The 13,395-nt window shown below is 47.5% G+C and overlaps 1 protein-coding gene across 1 annotated transcript; it reads left to right on the forward strand.

Moving 5' to 3' along the window:
• The first annotated feature begins 231 nt into the window (after nucleotides 1-231).
• On the forward strand, nucleotides 232-1,164 carry LOC124722757. The gene has a single exon (XM_047247896.1). It carries the CDS (start codon nucleotides 232-234, stop codon nucleotides 1,162-1,164), a length of 933 nt encoding a protein of 310 aa, XP_047103852.1.
• The last annotated feature ends 12,231 nt before the right edge of the window (nucleotides 1,165-13,395 follow it).

The following is a 13,395-nucleotide window of genomic DNA, read 5'->3' on the forward strand; positions in this document are numbered from 1 at the left end:
CGACTTGGCCACCTACCTTAGCGGCAGCACTGAAGGTGACCTCGCACGTGACGGAGGCGACATCCAGTCACTGTGGACACGCGTCAGGAACGCCACAAGGCGCCTAGCGCCGCGTGGCGTCACCTGGCGCTGGAGTGAACTGCTCTCTGAGTGCAGGTGGAGGTCAACGGCCGACCCGCCATCGCTGACGACGCGGAACACGGCGGCATCGGAGGGGTGACGCAGCCGGCCATGGAGGGGGCGGCGCCTGGGACTACACAACACCTCGAAGATGGCGGCGATGGACCGCAGCACGATGATGACAGCGTGGGACGCACCGCCAACACTGGCGTCGAGCATGTCCGGGTGGGAGAGGGCGCCAAACGTCTCCTCTCGCGGACGCTCCGCGAGTGTCTGAGGCAGCGCCTATGCAACATCCTACTCAGGAAACCGGACCAGGGGAAGGTGTTCGAGTGCACCAGGGAGTCCACAGCGTCCAACCACTTCATTGCGGGAGGCAAATACACGCGCTTCGCAGACTGGCGCTTCATACATCGCACCAGGCTCGGAGTCGTGCCCCTCAACGGCTGCCGCCGTCTTGATGGGCGGGCAAACAACAACAAAGCCTGCCGACGCTGTGGCCACAACAACGAGACGCTCCCACACGTGATCAACGCGTGTATGGTGCACTCAGCAGCCCTGCAGTATCGCCACAACGCGGTCCTCAACCGCCTCGCGACAGCAGTCGCTGGGCGGCCAAGGAGAGGAAACACTGCTGTTCCTGACATCAGGATCAACCAAGCCGTCATAGGGGACAGCAGTGGGCTGCGTCCGGTCCTCGTAATAACTGACGAGGCCGCGAAGACTGTGACCATCGTCGATGTGACGATCCCCTTCGAGAATAGGCGGATTGCGCTCGACAACGCTCGGCAACTGAAGAAGATAAAGTACGCCGACGTTGCGCGCGGATTAGCCGCTCGCGGCTATTCCGTCACTGTCGACGCCCTGGTTGTCGGCAGTCTGGGGGCGTGGGACCGCCAGAACGATGCAGTGCTTCGGCACCTAGGCATCGCTAGCCGCTACTGCCAACTGATGCGGCGGCTGATGGTGTCTGACACCATCAAGTGGTCCCGCGACATTTACGTGGAACACATTACTGCCTACCGCCAGTATGTGTCCCCCTAGACTGTGGCATGTGCTGACGTCAGGCTGCGAGACCCTCGAGACTGCAGTCGTCGGAGAACTTCGAGGTCGGTGCCTTCGTGACGTCGGTGTCGAGATTCTCCTCCACGACGCGGGACCTGCGGCGCTACACCATTTTCGCGCTGCACCGCAGCAGTGCCGAGTCAGTAGCGGTGCGTGCGGTGCTGCCTGGTGGCCCTCCTTCCGTGGTGTCCGCCGAATATGGCCCCCACCCCGGTTGGCGCGGTGCTAGGCGGCGCCAAACGTGTGCCTACTGCCCGGCAGTTTCCAGCCAGCGTGGGAAGCAACGCCCTCCTGCCACGACACCCCAGTGACGTCTGCCGCAAGGCGGACAGAGGGGAGAAGTCCGGCTGAGTGTGACCCGCCTGCGTGCGTGGCGCACCAGCCGCTGGCAGCCGTGCATGTGCAGTGTGCTGTCAGGGCATGGAGAAGAATGGAAAAATAAAATAGCCCCTAAATTAGGTCCAACCTACCCTGGTCTGACATAAGTAAGGCCGCGCCTATCGCGGGAATACTCTTAAGGATGACATACTTAAGTACCCGCGCCTAACGCGGTCTCTCAATATTTAAGTAGTGGGCTTAACCCACGAACTAGAATAGTAATACAATACTTAAGTACGGTTAGAACCGTTTCTCTAAATTTTATCTAAACTTACTAAATCTGTAAAACTCGCATTGTATAGAGTCATGAATATTCTTTTCCTAAATTTATACTTCGTAAAAATGTAACTAAGAATTATCTCGATAAATAAAAATCTGTTCTTATCAGCTTAATGCTGGCAAGGTTGGATAAAAAACACACTGATATGCGATGTATTTTCTTTAGTCACTGGTCTTCCAGCACCCGAATATGACGAAGCTGCAGCAGCAGGCTCCGGAACGTGGCCGGCCTTGCTGTGAGGGTAGCAACTGCCGGTGTTACTACCGGACCTGCCCTGCATTGAATACTTCCTCCCTCTTTATCTCCCGATTATGACTGAGGGTTGCGAGATGCTCAGGCCCCATCTGGCCCTTCCTCGATCGAGGTTCAGCGATCTGCAGGGAGGCAGATGCAGACCGGTCTCCTGTGTGTCCAGCCTTTGCTGTCGACACCGGCGGCAGAGTTGGTAGCGACGTATGAGCCTTCCACTCTGCTCGTCTTCCTTTTTTTCCCCCGGCCAGCTACGTCTGGGTCTCCACTGGGGCTAAACACAAGATTATGACTCTCTCCATCTTGGCCAGAACCCAAGATCTTATATTTCCGAGATAATTCTTAGTTACGTCGGCCCGAAGTGTGATGCTCCGGTGTCCGGCAGCCGCCGTAGAGCTACACCTTCGCGGCTATTTTCTCCTTACCGACTGTGAACCTCTCCTACGTTCCTTCCCAAGTATTACCTCAATGACTAAAAAATCTGTTCTTATAAACTTAATATGGGCTAAAATGCACCGATTTCTGCACCGAGAAGCGGTCGCGTTTATTTTTCTGTTTCAGGTCCGCGACCTGAACGATGGAGCTGGTGGTGACGCTGCCGACGGAGGTCTTCCGCTGCCGGATTTGCTTCGTCACCAAGGCTGCCGGCAGGCCAACCTTTGGCGAGTATAAGGACCACTCGGCCCTTCTCCTCCAATACAGAAGGCTGCACGACCCGGAAAAGACTCCCGTTTTCGAGTGCGAGTTTTGCGGCCGACGCGACCCGCGGCTGAAGATGAAAGCGGCCATCAGCGGATCTGCAATGCAGCATCCGCTACCCCTGGCGATGCCGGTCGGGGGAGAGTGAGTATGGGACACGATGCTGTGTCCGGTACTCTGGGGTCCCCCAGAGAGGTCGGCCGGCGGGAGGTCACAGGCGAGGGCCCCCGAAGCTAGGAGGACAGGCCCTTCGTCCTTAGTGCTGGGCGAAAGCCCCAGGCGACAGCGGCCCGGGATGTTAGTACCACAGGCCGCCTAGCCTTAGATAATAGAGAGGGGCTATGGCCACAGACCAGTCCGGTCCCCGAAGCTAGTAGGACAGACCAGCTGGACTTAGGATTAACCTACGCGGCGGTCCTGACCCGCAGCAGCGTGGTGGGCTCACAGGCTGCCTTGCCCTCGCCTTGTGTGAGTGTGCAGACGTCTGCGACATCCAGGACGGCAGTGGTTGCTGCCCCCGCGTCGTGCGAGCCGTTGTGTGCGCACGCCGCGGTAGTCTGCCATCCCCCTGTCGTATACGCTCTGCGACGTCAGCCGCGTCGCCACGAGTGCCGAGCGCAGTTCGGGAGATGAAGGCAGCACGCTGCCGACGCCTGCCACCGAACGCGTCGCTCCGGTCAGAGGTGCAGAGTCTGGTAAAAGCCGCGGCTCGCCGTTGCTTGCGCCGGCCTCTGTACCCAGTGGCGTGCGCTGGCCACGTCGTTCGGCTGCTGCAGGCTAGAGAGCCTGTATAGGGAAAGAGTGGCCATAGGTGAAGTTGCCCGTGATTGGTTGATTAGCTTTGGTGCCATTTTCTGCCAAACGTCTCTCGCGCTTCCTATGTTAGCTTTTGAGTTGAATTGAAGTTCAGAGGACTTTTGGAAACGATTAAAAGGTATTTGAATTATTGAGAGACTTGTTATGCGTTGCGCATGCACGTTCGATTTAGTTTATCGTTTTAGAACGTAATTAGCGTCTGCGATCTCAAATACGAGTTGAAATAATGAAGCTATTTGTGATGAAGTCGGTAGGCCTACATGTTTGAAGTAAACACGTTAGTAATTGTACAGTATTGTTTTTGACATCTGTAATTCATTCTGCAGACGTTCGTAAACGATGCCAGGAAGGAATGAGTAACTCTTGTAATAAAGTCCAGGTACAACTTTATTAATGGTATATATTAACCAAAATATTCAGTTACGCCTATAAAAAGTTTGGTTCTTCACTTTGGCCAGAAAACTCTGATTTTAAGGTATCAGTTTTTTAAAATATTTTCAGTCACGCAAAACAGGTAGGCCTATTACAATTTACTGCATTTTTAAGCTGTTATTTCTTTAACAGTTCGTGCATACTGGTAGCATCATAAGCTTTTCTGAACCCAATATCTGACAGTCCTTGCTGGGAACGGAAAGGTCCTGTAATAATTGTGCCATGCTCACTCGACTTTATAGCGTGAAACTTTATTTCGTCCAGAATCAGAACACTAGGCATTATTTTGGTTTTCTTGTGAAACTCCAAATGGTTTCCAATGTTTCGCTATTGCATAAAGCATGCTATTTTCTCTGATGGATCTTAATAGTGTCACTATAGACACTACCACCCAGGAATATATGTCTACAGCATAACTAAAGTGATGTGAGTGTAGGTCCATCAGCTGGAGGGAGTATGTAAGGGGCAACTCCAGCATGTAGACACACACTACGAATACTGAAATGGTCACAACAGCAGCATGCAAGCATGCCAGATCGGATGGCCTCTGCCCTTCCCTCCCCATGGCACCTCATTTGACTACAGTCTACTCACTTTGACCAATCATACATGGGCAAGCCATGAATGTTCGTGCTGGGCTCGAGCAAGTATGTGTGAGTGAAATGCCCTATTTGCAGACCTCTAGTGGGAGGGACAAGGAATGTCCTTGCCCTGAAGTCCTGTGACACATCACGGCTTCCACTTCAGCACTCTTAAAGACAGTCCATTATGTGCTCAGGTGGAGGCTGCTGACTGTGCTCCAGGATGTCAACTGTCAGAAGATTAGGCCCTGGTCATCCATCATGGATCAACCAAGGCTGCAGCAGATGCTGAATAGCTGGCTAGTATACTGTGGAAATGTAAAACACCTGATAAGTATGGGGATGACAGTTTTTAGATCATCTTTGATTACCTGCAGTATAAGAGGGCTGGCCGCCCACCAGTGCTCTTACCCACAAAGATCCAGTAGACAGAAATGGCAGATCACAGCTGTGGCATGCATCAGGTTGGCTGCACCTCAGTGCTAAAGTCAGCAAGCAGGTTATAGGCTGGCCATCATCAATCAGCTTGTCATAGTTTCATTGAAACCCAATAGACTCTCATTCCCTTTGGTTCTAGTGACACAGGCAGAATGTCAGCATGAGTGATGTGTCTTTGAGCTCCAAAAGCAGTGTTATTAAAAGGGCCAAGCCTTTCTGCCTCTATCTGAGATTGTGTGGCAATGCTCACCTTTCACCCTATTACATTGGCAATTTGCTTTGTTAACATTCCAATTGGCACACTGGTGTACAGCTAACCTTCTCTGTTCTGAGATTACCTGGTAAAACTTCTAAAACCTTTAAACAGATGCAATAAAATTATTCTGCAGTGCAACATTATGCAATTGCTTAGAACAGTGCAGGTGGATGAGCTCTTGGAATGTGAGGATAACCAATGAATCGGCTAGCCTGCCCATTCCCCATTAAATCCCATCAAGCACATCAGAGATGCATGAGGGAGGTGTATTGCAGCACATACACATGTGCTAGTGGCCATCCACTTACTGTCAACTGCACAGGATGGACAATGGAATGATCTACCACAAGAACGCCATTCACGGTAATCATATACCCCATTAAGAACTGTGTCCTACCTTTTGTAATTTAGGGTACAATATAACCTCATATCAAAAGGATAGGCTAATAGGAATATTTGGGCAAGATTTGGTATAAAGGGCAGCGTGAGTTAGACAAAATTTTTCTACATGGGCAAAATGATATTTTGTGCCACTGATCTTACCCCTACTCTGCCCCTGCCCTACATTCTTGCACTAGTGTCAGATTTCACTACAAATTTTATATGCTCTATACCACTGTATAGGCCTTTGTGGCCAGTGTCAGTTAATGCAAGTATAATCTGGGTAAGGTACCACATCATATTCTACAGTAACTATCACTTGATAAAACTGACAGTTTGATATAGTTCCCATGCTCTTCTTCTGGGACTATTGGTGTATTTTGCTGTCAAGAATCCATTATATTTTGTTGTCAAGAGTCCATTATATTTTGTCATGACTCCTCTACAGAACTTGACATTGTTACAACTTTAACATCATTGATATTATTGCTCTCATGTGATGGAATGAGTGGGAAACTTATTGTAATTGGTTTCCTGTTGTGGAGGGAGTGGGGATCTGCTGCTTATAATGTGCCATGAGTGGTAGGGATGTGCACTGTAGTTTTCTTCTTGTGGGTACACGGGTCATATAGTGGCTGTAGTTCATTGGAATTCTCACATCTCAAGTTGTTTGTGCAGCCTTTTGAACTCTGATGGCTGCCAGCCAGGATGCTGCAAGCCTACCATCATCCTCTATGTTCATATTGTTAGGATATTTTAATACTTCAGTGAACACTCTGATTCTGTGTTTCACCAAACCTGACTGTCAAGAACACAGTTTTTGTTGAAATTTATTTTCTTGCTGCAATCTTTCTGGTGTTCAGCCACTGCAGATTTGTTGTGCTGCCCAAGCTGAGTGTAACACTTGTGCTCCTGAATGTATAGAGCTACTGGTCTGCTGATGTAGACTTCTCTACATTCTTGGTCCACATTGATCCCTGATGGATCCTAACACAGCCTGTCTTCTACAGCACTCACATGGTCCAGGATGTGTTAGGCTTTAAAATTGTGTCATAATAATTTCATTCCATCATAATGATATGTAATGAACCCTGAACAACATAATGCACCATTAGATTGATTAGAATGTAACTGTAACTTTGATCAAGTAGTCATTATTTTACAACATGACCTAGCACCATACCCAGAAAAGCTGTATAATAAACGATACATTCTGTACACAAATACTGCACTTGGACACAACAGGTGTTCCTCTCAGTGGCCATGATAGTTCCTCTCAGTGGTCATGATAATGGATTGACATAAACTTGTGACTCAATCTTTCTATCAGTACCAGACTCATCCCCAAATGTAACCAGAAACTTTAGAGAAGACCTCATTCCCCTAGTATGACTATTCCCAATCAGTGTCATCACTGGAGGAGCTTTTAATCATCCAACTATCAGTTGGAAAAAATACCATTTTGTAAGAGGTGGACATGAAAAGACATTCTGCAAAACATTACTAAATCCCTACTCTGAAAACTGCCTAAGACAGATAGTTGGGGAGCCAACCGATGATGTAAAAATACCAGTTCTGATAGCAACAGATAGACCAGACTTCTTTGAGGATGTCCATACTGAAACCAGTAATAGTGACCAAAAGATGTTGTAGCGACATTGATTACTAAAGTATGAAGGGTAGCTGATACAAGTAGGAAGATTTCCATCCTAAGGAAGTTAAAGAGTCAGCTGTGTCATTCACAGGAGAAGTGAAATCATTTCCCTCTGGGGAGCATGTAGGAGAACTGAGGCTCAAGTTTAAAAGAATTCTCATGTATGTAGAACAACAGTTTGTGGTGGAAGTGTCCTCCAGCATATAAAGTCATTGGTAATGAATTACCAGCATCTTCACAATAAGTATGGAGACACAGCTTAGCATCAGTTGTGGACTAGGACTTGATGTGGGACATCTGTGGCTACAAGTGCACTGGCCAGGCATAGCTTTGCAATTCAGGGCAGGGTACTCTTGTGGATGCAGAAGCCCTCCTTGATTCTTGCTGTTGAAGACAACCCTCCAGTAGTGGTGATGGCCTCTGTGAGTGGTGGCATACAGCAGCAGTTTGCCTGCATAAGTGCAGGAAGTAGGGTGGCAGCACCACGCTAGACATGAGTAGCTGCCCTCCAAGACAGAAATCCAGCTGTGGCTGAAGTGAACCTGAGTGGTCCACCAGATGGAAATCTCCAAGTCCACAGGTATGGAAAAATAGTACTGGAACATGGCTCCACGATGATGGAGCCCAAGTGTCATGGTGGCAGCTTGCAATACCATGTCACCCCATTGATTGACATGGACCTCCTATCACGTAGGTGATACCAGACTGTGGGTACCTCTATTGAAAATCTTGGGTATTTATACAGCTTCAATGCACACATGTTGTGCTGAGGCACTGCTTACAAGTATGTATATCAAAATATGGTGATTGCCAGTAGGTGCATCAATGTGCTAGCTGCTCCTGCAAGCACTGGTCCTTGGGCTGAAATGTAGAAACCAAATGGTGGTATTTACTGTGTCTGATGTGATGGTGTTTTGTGTTGCATCCTACCTACTTGTCGAAGATGAGGTGCCTAGGAAACTTGCTTTCTCGGATCGCTAGACAATTCAAGCAAATCAAATTAGAGTTTTATTACAAAATATAAATGACAATACTTAACTATGAGAAGTACATGATATGTCACAAGCAAAGGGCAACAGACAAAATAGGAAATCTCTTGAGGATAGACTATGCTACATAGAAGTAGTGAAATGACTAGTCTTGATACTATTCTTGGACTTGCTGCTGTAGAACTGGCAGAACTGGCAGCCTTCAACTGGCTGTGGTAAGTCAGGTGCAGCGCTTATGTTCTCTTCATAGAGTTCACAGCCATCTCTTTGTCATTCTAGAGAGGGGTTGGTCTGCGTGCAATTGGCTGATACCTTCTTTACAGCCTTCTCTGCTCTAATGCTCCCGACAAGTGTGCCAGTGCTTGACTTTACACAGGAACATTCCTCCCCCACAAAGTGACAGACTGTTGTCATATAAGGAGCTTGACAATGAGAGGGGAGGCGGGATCATGGATGCTGTGCTGGACTGGAAGCCGTAGCTGCAGGGGATGTCAGGCTTCTGGTCATACCCTGCCATCCGGCCTTTGCTCTGGCAGAAATGTCCCCTGGAAAGTGACCAGAAGGGTACGTGTCCACCTCCTGAGGCCCATAACCTGATGTAGACGATGTCAAAGTTAGTGTAAGGAGGGCTATGCGTGAAGCGTTCATTGAATTCGAAAGTAAAATTCTATGTACCGACTTGACAGAAAATCCTAGGAAGTTCTGGTCTTACGTTAAATCAGTAAGTGGCTCGAAACAGCATATCCAGACACTACGGGATGATGATGGCATTGAAACAGAGGATGACTCGCGTAAAGCTGAAATACTAAACACCTTTTTCCAAAGCTGTTTCACAGAGGAAGACCGCACTGCAGTTCCTTCTCTAAATCCTCGCACAAACGAAAAAATGGCTGACATCGAAATAAGTGTCCAAGGAATAGAAAAGCAACTGGAATCACTCAATAGAGGAAAGTCCACTGGACCTGACGGGATACCAATTCGATTCTACACAGAGTACGCGAAAGAACTAGCCCCCCTTCTAACAGCCGTGTACCGCAAGTCTCTAGAGGAACGGAGGGTTCCAGATGATTGGAAAAGAGCACAGATAGTCCCAGTCTTCAAGAAGGGTCGTCGAGCAGATGCGCAAAACTATAGACCTATATCTCTTACGTCGATCTCTTGTAGAATTTTAGAACATGTTTTTTGCTCGCGTATCATGTCATTTCTGGAAACCCAGAATCTACTATGTAGGAATCAACATGGATTCCGGAAACAGCGATCGTGTGAGACCCAACTCGCCTTATTTGTTCATGAGACCCAGAAAATATTAGATACAGGCTCCCAGGTAGATGCTATTTTTCTTGACTTCCGGAAGGCGTTCGATACAGTTCCGCACTGTCGCCTGATAAACAAAGTAAGAGCCTACGGAATATCAGACCAGCTGTGTGGCTGGATTGAAGAGTTTTTAGCAAACAGAACACAGCATGTTGTTATCAATGGAGAGACGTCTACAGACGTTAAAGTAACCTCTGGCGTGCCACAGGGGAGTGTTATGGGACCATTGCTTTTCACAATATATATAAATGACTTAGTAGATAGTGTCGGAAGTTCCATGCGGCTTTTCGCGGATGATGCTGTAGTATACAGAGAAGTTGCTGCATTAGAAAATTGTAGCGAAATACAGGAAGATCTGCAGCGGATAGGCACTTGGTGCAGGGAGTGGCAACTGACCCTTAACATAGACAAATGTAATGTATTGCGAATACATAGAAAGAAGGATCCTTTATTGTATGATTATATGATAGCGGAACAAACACTGGTAGCAGTTACTTCTGTAAAATATCTGGGAGTATGCGTACGGAACGATTTGAAGTGGAATGATCATATAAAACTAATTGTTGGTAAGGCGGGTACCAGGTTGAGATTCATTGGGAGAGTGCTTAGAAAATGTAGTCCATCAACAAAGGAGGTGGCTTACAAAACACTCGTTCGACCTATACTTGAGTATTGCTCATCAGTGTGGGATCCGTACCAGGTCGGGTTGACGGAGGAGATAGAGAAGATCCAAAGAAGAGCGGCGCGTTTCGTCACTGGGTTATTTGGTAACCGTGATAGCGTTACGGAGATGTTTAATAAACTCAAGTGGCAGACTCTGCAAGAGAGGCGCTCTGCATCGCGGTGTAGCTTGCTCGCCAGGTTTCGAGAGGGTGCGTTTCTGGATGAGGTATCGAATATATTGCTTCCCCCTACTTATACTTCCTGAGGAGATCACGAATGTAAAATTAGAGAGATTAGAGCGCGCACGGAGGCTTTCAGACAGTCGTTCTTCCCGCGAACCATACGCGACTGGAACAGGAAAGGGAGGTAATGACAGTGGCACGTAAAGTGCCCTCCGCCACACACCGTTGGGTGGCTTGCGGAGTATCAATGTAGATGTAGATGTAGATGTAGATGTTGGCTGGTTCAGTGTGGGTGTGTCCAGCTCCATCGGTAGGACCGAGAGTAGGCAAAGGAGGTGAAGGCTCCATCTCTGTGGGGTCATCCCACAGTGTTGTGATGTCACCCTCAGGTGGCTGATGTGGCTGCACTGTCCTCAATACCAATGAATCTCGGGGAAGAGACACAGAAGGATCACCGTGCACATGACAGTAGAGAATTTGATTGTGATGTTAGTGCTGCAATCCATCTGCGCCTGAAATGAGATACATGCATGTGCCAAGTCAACGAAGGACCTCGCCTTAATCTCACCATCTGCTGCCACTAAAAACCCTGTAAAACACAATATCATGTGGTGCAAAGTGATACTTGTCGCCTTCCTTTGGTGATGGATGCTGAGAAGAGTGCAGCAGTGTCTGATGGCAGTGGCTGTGAATCAATTCCACCAGCAATGGTCCATCTTGTGGATGCAAATAATAGGAGGCAAGAAACAGTTGCAATGCTTGATTCCTGGTGTGTGTTGTGCAAAGTTTGGCCATCTGCTGCTTGAATGTTCTGACGAACAGTTCCACCTCACCGTTTCACTGTGGATGGAACAGTGCACTAGTTAGCCATTGTGTTCAAAGAATGTTTCAAATTCATTTGATGTTAACTAAGGTCTGTTGTCTGACACTATGACTTCAGGCAAACTGTTGAGACAAAAAATAGAGGACAACACCTAAATTGTGCTATGTGATGTTGTTGAATTCATTGGTAGAGCAAAAGGAAATTTGCTATAAGAGTCTACCACAGTCAACCAACGAGTATTCTAAAAAGGCCCTGCAAAGTCTACGTGTGCATGTTGCTGTAGTGATTGCCATTTAGGCCAAGCAGAGAATTTTTTTGGTGGATCAAACTGATTTGCCACACATGCATGACACTGTCACATCATCTAGTGTTCATACCCTGACATGTGACAATGGGAATTAGTGAAGTTTGGGGGCAGGAGGAATAAGACTTTTGGTCAGGTGAATACAGGGTTATAAATACAAAATCAAATAGGGCTAATGCAAGAGTAGGTTTGATAATGAATAAAAAAATAGGAGTGTGGGTAAGCTACTACAAACAGCATAGTGAACGCATTATTGTGGCCAAGATATACATGAAGCCCACGCCTACTACAGTAGTACAAGTTTATATGCCAACTAGCTCTGCAGATGATGAAGAAATTGATGAAATGTATGATGAGATAAAAGAAATTATTCAGGTAGTGAAGGGAGACGAAAATTTAATAGTCATGGGTGACTGGAATTCAAGAGTAGGAAAAGGAAGAGAAGGAAACATAGTAGGTGAATATGGATTGGGGGTAACAAATAGAGGAATCCATCTGGTAGAATTTTGCACAGAACATAACTTAATCATAGCTAACACTTGGTTCAAGAATCATAAAAGAAGGTTGTATGCATGGAAGAATCCTGGAGATCCTAGAAGGTATCAGGTAGATTATACACAACTGGCCATTAAAATTGCTACACCACGGAGATGACGTGCTACAGAAGCGAAATTTAACTGACAGGAAGAAGATGCTATGATATGTAAATGATTAGCTTTTCAGAGTGTTCACACAAGGTTGGCGCCGCTAGCAACACCTACAAAGTGCTGACATGAGGAAAGTTTCCAACCGATTTCTCATACACGAACAGCAGCTGACTGGTGTTGCCTGGTGAAATGTTGTTGTGATACCTCGTGTAAGGAGGAGAAATGTGTACCATCACATTTCCGACTTTGATAAAGGACGGATTGTAGCCCATTGCTATTGCAGTTTATCGTATCACGACATTGCTGCTCGTGTTGGTTGAGATCCAACAACTGTTAGCTGTTAGCAGAATATGGAATCAGTGGGTTCGGGAGGATAATATGGAATGCCGTGCTGGATCCCAACGGCCTCGTATCACTTACAGTCGAGACGACAGGCGTGTTATCTGCATGGCTGTAACGGATCGTGCAGCCACGTCTCGATCCCTGAGTCAACAGATGAGGACGTTTGCAAGACAACAACCATGTGCACGAACAGTTCAATGACATTTGCAGCAGCATTGACTATCAGCTCGGAGACCATGGCTGCAGTTACCCTTGGCGCTGCGTTACAGACAGGAGCGCCTGCGATGGTGTACTGAACGACAAACCTGGGTGCACGAATGGCAAAATGTCAATTTTTCGGATGAATCCAGGTTCTGGTTACAGCATCATGATGTTCACATCCATGTTTGGCGACATCATGGTGAATGCACATTGGAAGCGTGTATTCGTCATTGTCATACTGCCATATCACACAGCGTGATGGTATGGGGTGCCATTGGTTACACGACTCAGGCACTTCTTGTTCGCATCGATGGCACTTTGAACAGTGGACATTAAATTTCAGATGTGTTATGACCCGTGGCTCTACCCTTCATTCGATCCCAGCAAAACCCTACATTTCTGCAGGATAATGCAAGACTGCACATTTCAGGTCCTGTACAGGCCTTTCTGGATACAGAAAATGTCCGGCTGCTGCCCTGCCCAGCACGTTCTCCAGATATCTCACCAATAGAAAACATCTGGTCATTGGTGGCCAAGCAGCTGGCTCATCACAATATGCCAGTCACTACACTTGATGAACT

This window comes from Schistocerca piceifrons, chromosome X (assembly GCF_021461385.2).
Source record: "Schistocerca piceifrons isolate TAMUIC-IGC-003096 chromosome X, iqSchPice1.1, whole genome shotgun sequence".
NCBI lineage: Eukaryota > Metazoa > Arthropoda > Insecta > Orthoptera > Acrididae > Schistocerca > Schistocerca piceifrons.

Coding starts and splice junctions, on each gene's coding strand:
- LOC124722757 (XM_047247896.1), top strand. CDS start 232: ATGGAGGGGGCGGCGCCTGGGACTACACAACACCTCGAAGATGGCGGC.